The sequence below is a fragment of the Octodon degus genome, unplaced genomic scaffold (genome assembly GCF_000260255.1).
Source record: "Octodon degus isolate 3935 unplaced genomic scaffold, OctDeg1.0 scaffold00048, whole genome shotgun sequence".
Taxonomy (NCBI): Eukaryota; Metazoa; Chordata; class Mammalia; order Rodentia; family Octodontidae; genus Octodon; species Octodon degus.
Genome location: NW_004524624.1, coordinates 6,221,066 through 6,233,209, shown reverse-complemented (window position 1 = coordinate 6,233,209; position 12,144 = coordinate 6,221,066). Strand labels below are relative to the sequence as shown.

Sequence of the window (12,144 nt, the reverse complement as noted above, 5' to 3'; positions counted from 1 at the left end):
CCAGAATCAGACTTCTGGAGGGGTCTTGGTCCAAACACATTCCATTTATCTAATGAGGTTCTATCCTTGTCCTCACTTCCAGGATCCATGGTGCTAGGATTTGGGCCAGTTAAGGCTGTGGAAGAACCAGAAATGAACCAGCCCCTAGAAGAGAATAAAGCATAATCCAATGTGTCTTCTTGCCCTCTAGAAGTGGCTCACTCCAAGGAGCACAGGAACTGGGAATTGAGCCTCTGCTCTGAAAGGTCAGCTTAAACGACACAGCATCCAAGCATGACTTTCTGAGGCACACTGACACTCAGGAGGGTCTGGGGAAGTTCTCACCTGGACTTCTGCTTTGGGGAAGAATGAGGAGTACTGCTTGGGCTGGACTGGCTTGAGGCAGGCTGCTTCTCTTCTTTTGTCATCTCTCCACTCTGCAGTTTTAGTTTCTGTTCAAATGGGCAAGAAGACTTTCAAAATCACAGCAAACCCATACAAACCACGAAACAGCTAAGTCTGGGCATAAACCTCTGCCTTACATTTTAATTTCAGAACAAGAAAAAACATTCAGAGATAGAATGGTTTTGAACTATAAAATACATGCTCCCTTGCGCCACGTTTGTTTGGTGAAGTTCCATCTTTTTAAAGAATTATACTAAAGTCTATATAACATCTCAAAAACTACACTAAAAAGCTGTGTGCCAGAACTTCTAACGTGAAATAATTTTCCCGCAAGCGCCCAGGCAGTAGGGAGGGGAGCCATAAGTCAAGATTCAGGTCTTGTTGGCCTCTAAGCAGGCCCCGCACTCTCCTCTCACTACCATGTGTAAAGTACCTTTCCTAAATTCTCAAAGCCAAGACTCAGCCTTGTTATTCCTCCTTAGCTCAGTGATTCTGTGGAGCCCACCCCATTCTTTCTCTTCTCTCCCATTAGCAGCCACGCTGGGTGTCCATAGCATTCTAAATGAATGTATCTCCAACAGACTAGCAATTCTTTTTGTTGTTTAATGTATTTGGTAGAGTCTCACTACACAGCTTGGACTCCAAGTGATCCTCCTGTTTTCAGCCTCCACAGCACCCACTCAGTGGCCAGCTCAGCACACCTGGGATGGGGCTGGGGCTGGGGCTGGCAGGGCATGAGGTACTGGGGATCTGAGCATGATTGGGCCCGCCCTGGAGTGTGATTGGTTATATCCTAGGGCCATGGGCCGCCCCAGAGTAACTCAGTACAAAAAGTGTATATAAAGGTGTTGAGGAAGGCTTCCTGGCTGCCCTGCCCCACTTCCCTGGAGAAGTCTCAGTCTTCAGAGGAGCTTGATCTTCACAGCCACGCCACTGGTCTTCACAGTCAGCATAGAAGGAAGAGAGAGGCTTGATGGACACCACAGCTGTTGCTCCTCCTCTGCTCTTCATTGTTTTTTGCCGCCATGAATTGCTGCTGTTTGCGTTGGAGCCAGCAGAGTATGAAGTGAAACCTCCACAAACTGAGCTAAATAAACCTTTCTTTCCTTCATTTTGAGTGTCAGCTATTTGTCTCAGCAACAAGAGAAGAGTAACTAAGACAAGATCGAACCCTAGTCCCTTTACTTGACTAAGCAGGTGCTTAGTCCACTGAGCTATCTCGCTAGCCCTCAGACTAGCACTGCTACTGCTGAACTACTTCTCAGTTCTGGGTCAAAGTTCTAGTGTCCCAATCCACAGAAGTGGGTGGTATGCCACTGCTCAGCCCAAGCTACATTCTCACTCAGCATATCATTTTTTTTTTTTCAGCATATCATTTTGTGTAAGTTGACTGCCTGTCACAAGATGGGAGTAGTATCGTATCTTTTCAGTCCTCCTTATGTTCTACCCAATGGCCAGGATGTAGAACACAGGTCGGCCAACCAAAATCAATTCTAGCACTACACAAGAGGAATTGTTCAAATGAAATTTTGACACCTGTCCTGGAAGGTAGCAGGGTATCAAACATTGACAGGGCCACTCTCTGGAAGCATCTGTCTTGTCTAAGACCTTAAACTGGCCACCAGCCCAACATTGATTTCTGTACAACATGGCTTTTAAGCTCAGCTTATAAAAGAAGTGTCCAGAATGCCTACAACACAGTGCAACTAGTCTACAATACCTCACAGCTCTCAGCACAGGCAACCAGAGCCACGTTACTCCCCCTCCCATGTGCACTGCACACCATGATCCTTTCCTGCCTTTTGTGCACTTCTCCCTATACCCAAAGGCCCTTGTCATGCCCTGCTGAGGTCTTCTCAGATAAAGCTGAAGCATGACTGGACTATGACCCACCCTTGCTCACAGGAGGCAGTTGGACTTTCCTAGCTCTATGTTTGCCCTTTTACAACTTGGCTCTGCCCTCCCTTCCAGAATAATCTGAGCCTCTTCAGGACACAGACTCTCAGACTACTTTGGAATAAAGAGGGGGGAAAAAAAACGCCCAGGAAATATGGCATCAGAAGACTTGAGCTGAGGTACTGTGACTAGCTGAATATGCAACCTTGGGTCTCATGTTCTTCATTTACAAAAAGAATAAAAACTAGTGATTAAGAAAATGCAAGGAGGGGCCGGGGAGATAGCTCAGTTGAATAAGCGCTTGCCTGGCAAGTGCAAGGTCCTGAGTACAATCCCTGGTACCACAAAAAAAAAAAAAAAAAGAAAAAGAAAGAAAATGCAAGGACTTCCTAAATCATGAAGTGCCCATTCAGTATAAAGCCAGGACTCAATAAAAGTCATTTGAAATTATTTTATTATTTGCCATAACCCTTACTAAAATTATTACTACTTTTTTTTTGGGGGGGTCAGTCTTTTTGAGACAGGGTTTCACTGTGAAATTCAGGCTGGCTTTGTGCTCACCTGTAGCACAGGCTGGTCTCAAACTTGCTCCCTCAGCAAGTGCTGCGATTATAGGCATGCACCACTGCACCCAGCTCTTTATTCAGTTTCTTTCTTTTTTTTTTTTTTTTTCATGTATTTAGTACAGGGGCTACAGGGTCTCACTACATAGATTGGACTAATAGTGATTCTCCTGTTTTCAACTTTCCAAGTATTGGGATTACAGGCACATGCCACCACACAGTCTCAAACGCTGTCTCAGTGGGCCCCGGGGATGGGCCTAGCATAGCACACTGGGGATCTAACCCCAGCCACTGGACTCTGCCTAAGCAGGTGCTTTAGTCTGCTGAGCTATCCAGCTGGCCCTTTTATTTCAATTTTTGAAGTGAAAGAACAAAACCATTCCAGTTCTACATTGGCTTTTAACTTCTTAAAAATTGAACACAGGAAAAAAAAAATTGAACACAGAGCATGATGTTGCTGTCCAACTGAAATGTTAACTCCACTGAAATGGCCCAATTTTCTCTTTCTGCCTCAAAGTCAGTCACTGTGGCACAAAAACTAATCCACACTCCTTTATGGCTCAGATATAAGTAAAACACATATCCTATCAGGCTCTGCAGCCCCAGCCAGGGTGCCAGCAGAGGCCAGACTAACAGATCCAAATCCCCTTGCCCAGTTCTCCACCACTCTCCACAGCTGCCACCCAGCTGCCACTCATATCTCAAGCCATGAAAGAGAGGGTTTGGCCTCTTTAAAATTCCTACGAAACCAGCTCACGTGGAGTGCTTCTGCCACTCGAAGGTACTTGGTCTCCTCAGTAGTGAGGCCCTTGTGCGGTGTGTAGCCAGCATCTCTCAGTCCTGCCTGTTGCTCGAAACGATGAATGCTCTCCTGGGTCTGTTCTGGAAATGGAGGAGTCAACAGTCATGCCCAGCCTGCTAACCCATCAGAAGCCAGCCAGAGAGCATAACAGTTTGCAGAGGAGGGTTCCCGCAGACAGGAGCCAAAGTGCTGCTGCTGAACCTCACACAGAGGTGCCCTGAACCGAAGGGGGCCCTCCCTCACACCCAGCTACCAGACAGCTGAGGAAGCCGCTTGCCTCCCTCTTACTTGCACACTCTGTGACAGCTTTGCCTTGAGAAATGCAGCATGGAGGGAGCTGATACCCAGACATAGAAGAACTCCAAATACAAAGAGCTATTAAACACCCTCAACATCTACCCAAAAGCCTTTGCCATAGGGAAATAAGTCACATTCAGGCCAACTGGTTCCAAGGTATCATCTAAATTCAAACCCAGACAACTTGCTTTGAATTGATCCCGAGTTTCTTACAAGTTAGATGGTCTGTCATAATAATGCCTGGCCCAGAAGACTGACAACATTTATTTAGTCTGACCCAATTATTTCACACATCTGTTGCACTATGGAATGAATGATGGCTGAATTTTGGCTTAATCTGTCCACAGATTACATAATATACGTGTAAATATAGGAGCGTGGCATAAACACCAGGTGTACTTCATGACTTAAGTCTTGCCCTTCTAAAGAAGTACCTCTGGGGGAACTACCCGCTCGGGCCCCCCCTCCTGTCCCTCTCTTTTACAGGAGCTTTCTTTCTCTCAATAAATACATTCTGCTCATAAAAAAAATAAAAATAAAGAAGTACCTCTGTCAGAAATAGAAGCAATGAAACACACACACACACACAGATGTTTTCTGGCTGGGCATCATGACATGCCTGGAGTCCAAACACTCAGAAAGCTGAGGCAGAAGGATTCTAAGGCCCAGGCCACCGTGGGCTACACAGCAAATTCAAGCCCAGCTTGGACTACATAGCAAGATTCTGTCTCAAAAATAAAAGACAGGGCCGGGGAGATGGCTCAGTGGAATAAATGCTTCCCTGGCAAGGGCCTGAGTTCAATCCCTGATTCCAGGAAAAAAAAAAAAAAAAAAAGACAAAAGTTTCCAACTTCATCAATCACCTGAAAATCTAAAAAGTAGAACTATAATGAATTATGGTACACCAACACCAGGACTTTAAAAGCAGATGTTTAAAAAAAAAAAAAAAATTATGCTTTTAACAAAATCAAACCTTGGGGACTAGGGAGATAGCTCAGTAGAGTAAGTGCTTACCTGGCAAGCACAAGGTCCTGAATTCAATCCCCGGTTCCGCCAAAAAAAAAAAAAAAAAAAAAAAAAATCAAACCTCCTGACATTATTAAAAAAGGAAATAGAATGCTTTGTCTACTGTTACCTACTATAATGAGGTAAAAAATGCAAAAACATAGGAATGAGTATGCCAAATAAGTATCTGCATGGCACTGGTACACTGGAGTATTATCATCTAGCCTGTTGGTAAACTGTATTTCAATAAAGTTGCACTATGCTAAAAAAAAACAACAAAAACTAAGTTTTCTAAAACATTCTCAAGGGGCCAGGGTTATAGCCCAGTGGTATAGCAACTGCCTGGCAAGCACAAGGTCCTGAGTTCAATTTCTGGTACCAAAACATTAAAAAATAAAATATTCTCTACCTTGCAAAATACAAGTAGTAGGGGCCTGGGAGATGGCTCAGTGGAATAATTGCTTCCCTGGCAAGCGCAAGGGCCTGAGTTCAATCCCCAGTTCCGCAAAAAAAAAAAAAAAAAAGTAGTAGTTGCTGATTCAAATGGTACATTTATGTCTAAAGATGTGAAAACTAAAGTAAAACTTTGGACATTTGGTTCCTGGACAAACTCTCCATAAATCACCCAAGACAAACGGACGCCTTCCTGGAGAAAAAAAGTCTTTGACTTCAAAAATGAGCTAACCATGGAGAACCTCTAAGTAATGTCCCAGTAGGGACATGACTGCTGACAAGCAGAGTTGTGTACCTAATAACTGTTAACTTCTCATGGCAATTAGAATGGTCCTCCAGAAGGAAGCTCAGTTAACTTGTTATAAAAGATTTTTTAAAATACGAGCTCTCAGGCAAGGGAGATAGCTCAGTAGAATAAACGCTTTCCTGGCAAGTACAAGGGCCTGAGTTCAATGCCCAGTTCTGCCAATAAATAAATAAATAAATAAATAAATAAATAAATAAATAAAAATAAAATACGAGCTCTCTTTTGTCAGGCAAAAATCAAACTTTTTGTTTTTGAGATGGTCTCACTTTGTCATTTAAGCTGGTCTTGAACTCACTATGTAGCCCAAGCTGGCCTCAAACTCAGAGATCCTCCTGCCTCAGCCTCTCAAATGCTGGGATTACAAGCATGTGCCACCATACCCAGTAATCACACACCCCTAACCCACTCGCAATGAGACCATAATTCATACCTCTCACTGTCTGGGTGGCTCTGAACTATTAACTATTAACTTCTCATGGCAATTAGAACGGTCCTCTAGAAGGAAGTTCAGTTAACTTGTTATAAGAGATTTTTAAAAATACAAGGCAAGATACTTCAGTGTGTTGCTTTCTCCAGCACAGCTTGGGTGGCACAGCAGTTCCTCCTATCCTCCAAGGGCTCAACTCAACCTTAACCCCCCAGCTCGATCCCCCAAGCTACAGCTAAGGAACTTGCCCAAGACCACACTGGTCAACGTGGGAAATGACTCCATACCAACAATCCAGCAGGAATGCACTTCAGTCAATTAAGCTGCTTAATGTGCAGCAAACCAGGGGCTGGGGAGATAGCTCGGCAGTCTAAGTGCCTGCCTGCTCAATCCCAGTACCTTATGCTGTGTGCCAGGCATAGTGGCGCACACCTGTAATCCCAGCACTCACAGAGTCTGAGGCAAGAGGATCATTGCAAGTTGGAGACCAGCCTGGGCTACAAAAACAGTGCAAGGCCAGCCTGAACTGCATAGCAAGACCCTGTCTCAAAAACACAAAAACGTTTGCCAAACTTCCACCTACATCGAGTTTCAACACCAACACTGGTACCGCCACTGTTTGCAGAGCACCTGCAGCTGGGCTGTAGATGCACTCAACTGCTTCACTCTGCTCTGACAATGGAAGGTGCTTACTTGTGATCAGAGAACTCATGATGACATGGGTAGCTTTGGCCTTCACCACCGGGACCTTATCCATGCTGTCAGTGGCCGTGGCCCTGGCCAGGGTCATGGCTGTGGGGGGTACACTGGCTTCTTCTTCCTCCGCCTGTTTAAGAGAGGTAAGACAGCACCAGCACTGGGGCAGAACAGGGAAGCCACATATCTAAACCTACTCTTTTTAAAAATAAGTTCCTTGGGGCCAGGGAGATTGCTCAGTAGAATAAGTGCTTGCCTGGCAAACGCAAGGGCCTGAGTTCAATCCCTGGTTCTGCAAAAAAAAGAAAAAAAAAAAAAAAAAAAAGTTCCTGCAGTATATTTAATCTGAGAAGTGAGGAACTATTTAAAGGGAACAGTGGTCACCTCATCCCAGTTAGGTAGGTGTTATATTAACCACAGTAACGAGATACAGATACAGTGATGCTTGAGTTCGTAAGAAGAAAGTCAGAATTTGAAGCTCTGAGATTTACTACCTTCCTCAGTTGTCTGTCCAATATATTCTAATTCTCTGCCCATAAGAATGCAGAAGAGGGGCCAGGGAGATGGCTTAGTGGAATAGCGCTTCCCTGGCAAGCACAAGGACCTGAGTTCAATCCCCGGTTCCACAAAAAAAAAAAAAAAAAAAAAAAAAAAGAATGCAGAAGAAACACCTAATACAAAGCGCTGCCCAAATGATACCAGACAATAAGGCTTACTTTATCGCAAGGTGGTTCTCAGCTTTGCAGAGCATCAGCATCACCAGGACACTTGTTTAAGTTACTGCTGGCCCCAGAGGTTTTGACTGGATAGGTCTGGACTGGGGCTCATGAATTAATTAATTTCTTCCTCTCTCTCTCTCTCTCTCTCTCTCTCTCTCTCTCTCTCTCTCTCTCTCTCTGTCTCTCTCTCTTTCGGTGGAATTGGGGATTGAACTCAGACCCTTGCAGCTGAGCTATCTCCCCAGCCCCTGGGGTTCATGAATTAATATAGCTCAGCAGCACAGCACTTGCTTAGCGTGCACAAGGTCCTTAGCCCCATCCCCACCAATCCCCACCACACACACGTGTGCACACACACACACAGGAGCACATGCACATATAAACATGTATACATAACTAATTCCCAAGTAATCGTGATGCTTCTGGTGCCAACACATTGCTTGAGGACCAGGGCTCCAAATTTCAAGTGATGGTCTTTTAAAACAAAATTCTGCATAGCTCCTAATCCTCTGTGTGCAAGAGCTGAAGCCTCCACTGATCTAAACACTTGGACACCTGATGTCCAGCTGCTTCTTCAAAGGCACCAAGAGGGAAAAGCGGTCAAAAAGATGCAGAAGAAAATACTGGAACAGCTATGTCTATCACAAGATACGATCTGTGCTTTTCAGTTAGGGCCTTTTCCAAGCAAAACTTGAACCTGTTTCCTTTTTTGGAACACAGCTGATGCCTTAATGAGGATAGTTAGGGTTGATAAAAGAATGCACGCTTTCAGTGTGGCTGAGTTCTTTGACAGCAGGTATTCCAAATGGCCAGCTGTTCCAGCTGAGGCAACCAGACTCTGCCTGGTGCAGTAGCTGCAGCGCTCACACACAGAGGGAGTGCTACCCCCACAGGCAACCTCAGCAAACCTACTTGTCTCCTGCCCTGGCCCTGAGCCCGCAAGCACTGCTTCTACATCACACACAGGCTGCTAGGTCCTTCTTGCCTAGTACTTTTTTTTTTACACAGAATGTTTTCTCCTGAATAACCAAGTGGGTCAGATTCCTATAACTTACTGACATGTTTTCTTCAGAGTTGTAAAGGACATTTTTTTTTTTTTTTTAGGACACTTTCTTAGAAAGGAAAAGAGCTCCTTGTTCTACGAGCATAATGGGAGGACAAAAATAACTTTTTTTAAAAAAGAACTAAATTTGGCTGTACTAAGTGAACAGTTAGGCTAAGAGCCAATAGCTAGCTAGCTACACACATAATTTGTGCCAAGCCTTTAACACGTTCATGATGGAGCTGTAATTTGTACATCTCCCAGCTGGGCAGCTCAAGCCACCTGTGGTACATGTAGGACTTTCCCATTAGGCAGCTTTCTATTAATTTTATTAGTAAATAATCAATAAAGTGGTTAGATCAATATGTACCATAAGTGGTACAAGCCACCAGATGGGACAGTCATACATATACTACTGGTGATTCAAGGAATGTGTTAAATACTTTTTTTTTTTTTTTTTTTTGGGCAGAAAAGGGGATTGAACTCAGGCCCTTGTGCTTGCCAAGCAAGCACTTATTCTACCAAGCTATCTCCCCAGCCCCTAAATCCTCTTTTATTTAAACCCCATAATACCTCACCTCTGTCAGATTTTTTTTTTTTTTTTTTTCATCTTTTTGAGGCAAGCTCTTACTATGCAGTTCAGGCTGGCCTTGAGCTCATGTTCTAGCCCAGGCTGGTTTCACTTGCAACAATCCTCCTGCCTTAGCCCCCCAACTCCTGGGGTTATAGGCGTGTGTCACTACACCCAGCAAGAAAATATTCTTATTTCTGATGGAATTAAGACCTGTGGTGCTGTATGAAGTTGTAGGCCCAAGGTCACAGTGTGCAAGGTGTACTTAAGTAGACCAACTACAAACTCCCTAACACACCCCAACCTATCACACAGCTCCAAGTTTGGTGATACCACAGTTGCAGGTTAAATGGGCTTAACTGAGACTGTGACAGGCCTAGTTTCTTTAGGGAGGAATAAGACGCTTGGTGATTAGAAAGATGTGAGAAGCATAGGACTCAGCAGCGAAACTGCCACAACCATGTGCAAGCTACAGACAAACCACACATCAGTAGTGTTGGGAGCAGCCCAGGGTCCCAGGGGGCAGCAGTGACAAAGGGGCCTACAGTAGAGGACAGCACAGAAGAGAGCATGGCGTGGACAAGACACAGCCAGTTCAGCCCTATCACAAAATATGTGTTTTTAAAAATCTACTTTTAAACTATTATTTATTTATTTATTTGTATTTTAGGGAAGGGTCTACAGGGTGTTCAGGGTTTCACTACTAGATCGGACTCATAGTGATCCGCCTGCTTACAGCCTCCCAAGAGCTGGGATTAGAGGCACGCGCCACCATGCCCAGTCTCAACTGCCATTTCAGCACATCCCAGGGGCAGGGCCGTCATAGCAGGCCCAGGGATCAAACCCCAATTTCATCCACTGAGCTATGGAAGGGTCTACAGGGTGTTCAGGGTCTCACTACTAGATCAGACTCATAGTGAGCCACCTATTTAGCCTCCCAAGAGCTGGGATTACAGGTGTGCACTACCACGCCCAGTCTGAACTGCCTTCTCAGAACATCCCAGGGGCGGGGCCAGCACAGCAAGCCCTGGGATCAAACCTCCGCCCCTGTAGGTGCCTGCAGGAGCTTTAATTCACTGAGGTATTTGGCTGGCCCTTAAACTTTTTTAAAGTCTATTTTATTTTAAAATTCTAAGTGTTCCTGAATAATGTCCCTTACTGCAGAAAATACACAGATTAGGCATCTAAATACTTCAAAATACAAAACTTTGAAATGCCAACATGATGCCACACGAAGACAGTTCCACACCATGAAACTTCATTCCATGCACAAACTATTTATATTGTATAAAGCCACCTTGAGGATGTGTAGATAGGTATGACACACAAATGAATTTCATGGTTAGACTTGAGTCTCATCCCCAGGATATCGTACTGATATATGCAAAAAATCTAACACTGCTGCTCCCGAGGATTTAGGATAAGGGATACTCAAGCCGCACAGATCTTAGACATGCTGCTGCCTCAAGAAGCCAAACGAGGGTGGTAAATAATGGAGGGCTTATGAAGGGAACCAGGGCACAGAGGAGAAATCAAAGGGAGAGGAGGGAAGACTTATTGGGAGAACAGAGTTATCAGAAAAATCTTGCATAAGAGATGTGTGAGCAAAAAAAAGGATATTATTTTTAGGCAAACAGTAAAGGACAGGGAGAGCAAACAGGATAGGAATGGCAAACATTTATATGAAGTGTGAGGCAAAGACCTGGGAGTGTAAAATACCCTTTGAAGCGTGTATAATGCTAGGTAACTTGCTGGCTTGATCCCTGGGTTGGGAAGCTGGGGGAGGCAAATGAGCTGGACATGCAGAACCTGGATCCTATTCCAGGGCTTGCACTTTTAATAGAGAAAGACAGGTAGAGAAAAGCCTGGGACAGAAGGTTCCATCATTCCAGTTTTGAATTTGGCAAAAAGCCTCTGTTATAACTGAGGCACAGAAAAGCACACGGAGTAGATGTTGCCCAATTCTCCAGGCATAGGGAGCCACTGAAGACTTCTGGGGCACAGCAGGGAGAGCGAAGGGGCTGTGTCTGCCAGAAGCAGTAAGCAGCGTCATGTACCTTGGCGAGGTGCTGATACTTGCGCTCTGGAATCACTGGCTTCCAGGGGATGCTGCCCATGTCCGAGGGAGGAGGAGTCATGGGTGCAGGGTCCTGCAGGGCATCATCATAGCTGAATGCCCGGCGGCACATCCCGATGGGCAGGGACATCTTGCCTAGAGGCCCACTGGGCTCAAGAGCTGAGAACAGAGACACCTGTCAAGGTAGGTTAGCAGCTGGACAAACAAGTAGCTTTCAGTTAATGTATTAAGAAGGAAAATGCTGAGATAAGCGACTCCATGGTTTATCATTCAAGGAATAGAACGGTGCTAACTTCCTATTACTGATACTTTCAATTCTCTAACCCAGTCAGAGTGCAAATCCATTCTTAAAATTAAAGAACTTGAAGCTCAATTTAAATTTCTCTAAGCAAGGTCATGCAACTTCAAAGCAGTTTGGAATCAAAACTCCAGCTTAAATGCTTCCATCGTTTGTGTCCTTTATGCCACAGAGGCACCCTCGCTGCACTGCTAAGGGTCCCAATTACTTAAGACTGGGGATACCACATAATAGACTATAAAGGTTTTGTTTTTTGTTCTTAAGACTGAGTCTCACTATATAGTTCAGGCTGGCTCTGAACTCACCAGGTAGCTGAGACTGGCCTTAAACTCGCAGTGATTCTCCTGCCTCAGCCTTCAGAGTGTTGAGATTATAGGCTTGCACTACTTCACCCAGCAAGAATATGAAGTTCTTGCAATGGCTGGGGTTCGATCCCCAGCATGCCATGCCAGTGCAGGGCATGATGAGATGGTGACTGAGACTGGGCGTGGTGGTGCACGCCTGTAAACCCAGTACTTGGGAGGCTGAAAACAGGAGAATCATGAGTTCGGTCTATGTAATGAGACCCTGTAGACTGTACTCCACAGACCCTGTACTAAAAAAAAAA

At 44.8% G+C, this 12,144-nt stretch overlaps 1 protein-coding gene across 1 annotated transcript in view; it reads right to left on the bottom strand.

Moving 5' to 3' along the window:
• Positions 1 to 5: 5 nt before the first annotated feature.
• Positions 6 to 12,144, bottom strand: part of Kiaa1191 (KIAA1191 ortholog) — a gene marked incomplete at its 3' end in the record, with an annotated part of 16,326 nt that continues 4,187 nt past the window's right edge. The window contains exons 2-6 of the mRNA XM_023716497.1: positions 11,220 to 11,398; positions 6,828 to 6,960; positions 3,601 to 3,725; positions 325 to 431; positions 6 to 144 (exon numbers count right to left, since the gene is read on the bottom strand). Coding sequence (XP_023572265.1) covers positions 6 to 144; positions 325 to 431; positions 3,601 to 3,725; positions 6,828 to 6,960; positions 11,220 to 11,398 — 683 coding nt within the window. The remainder of the gene's footprint in view (positions 145 to 324; positions 432 to 3,600; positions 3,726 to 6,827; positions 6,961 to 11,219; positions 11,399 to 12,144) is intronic.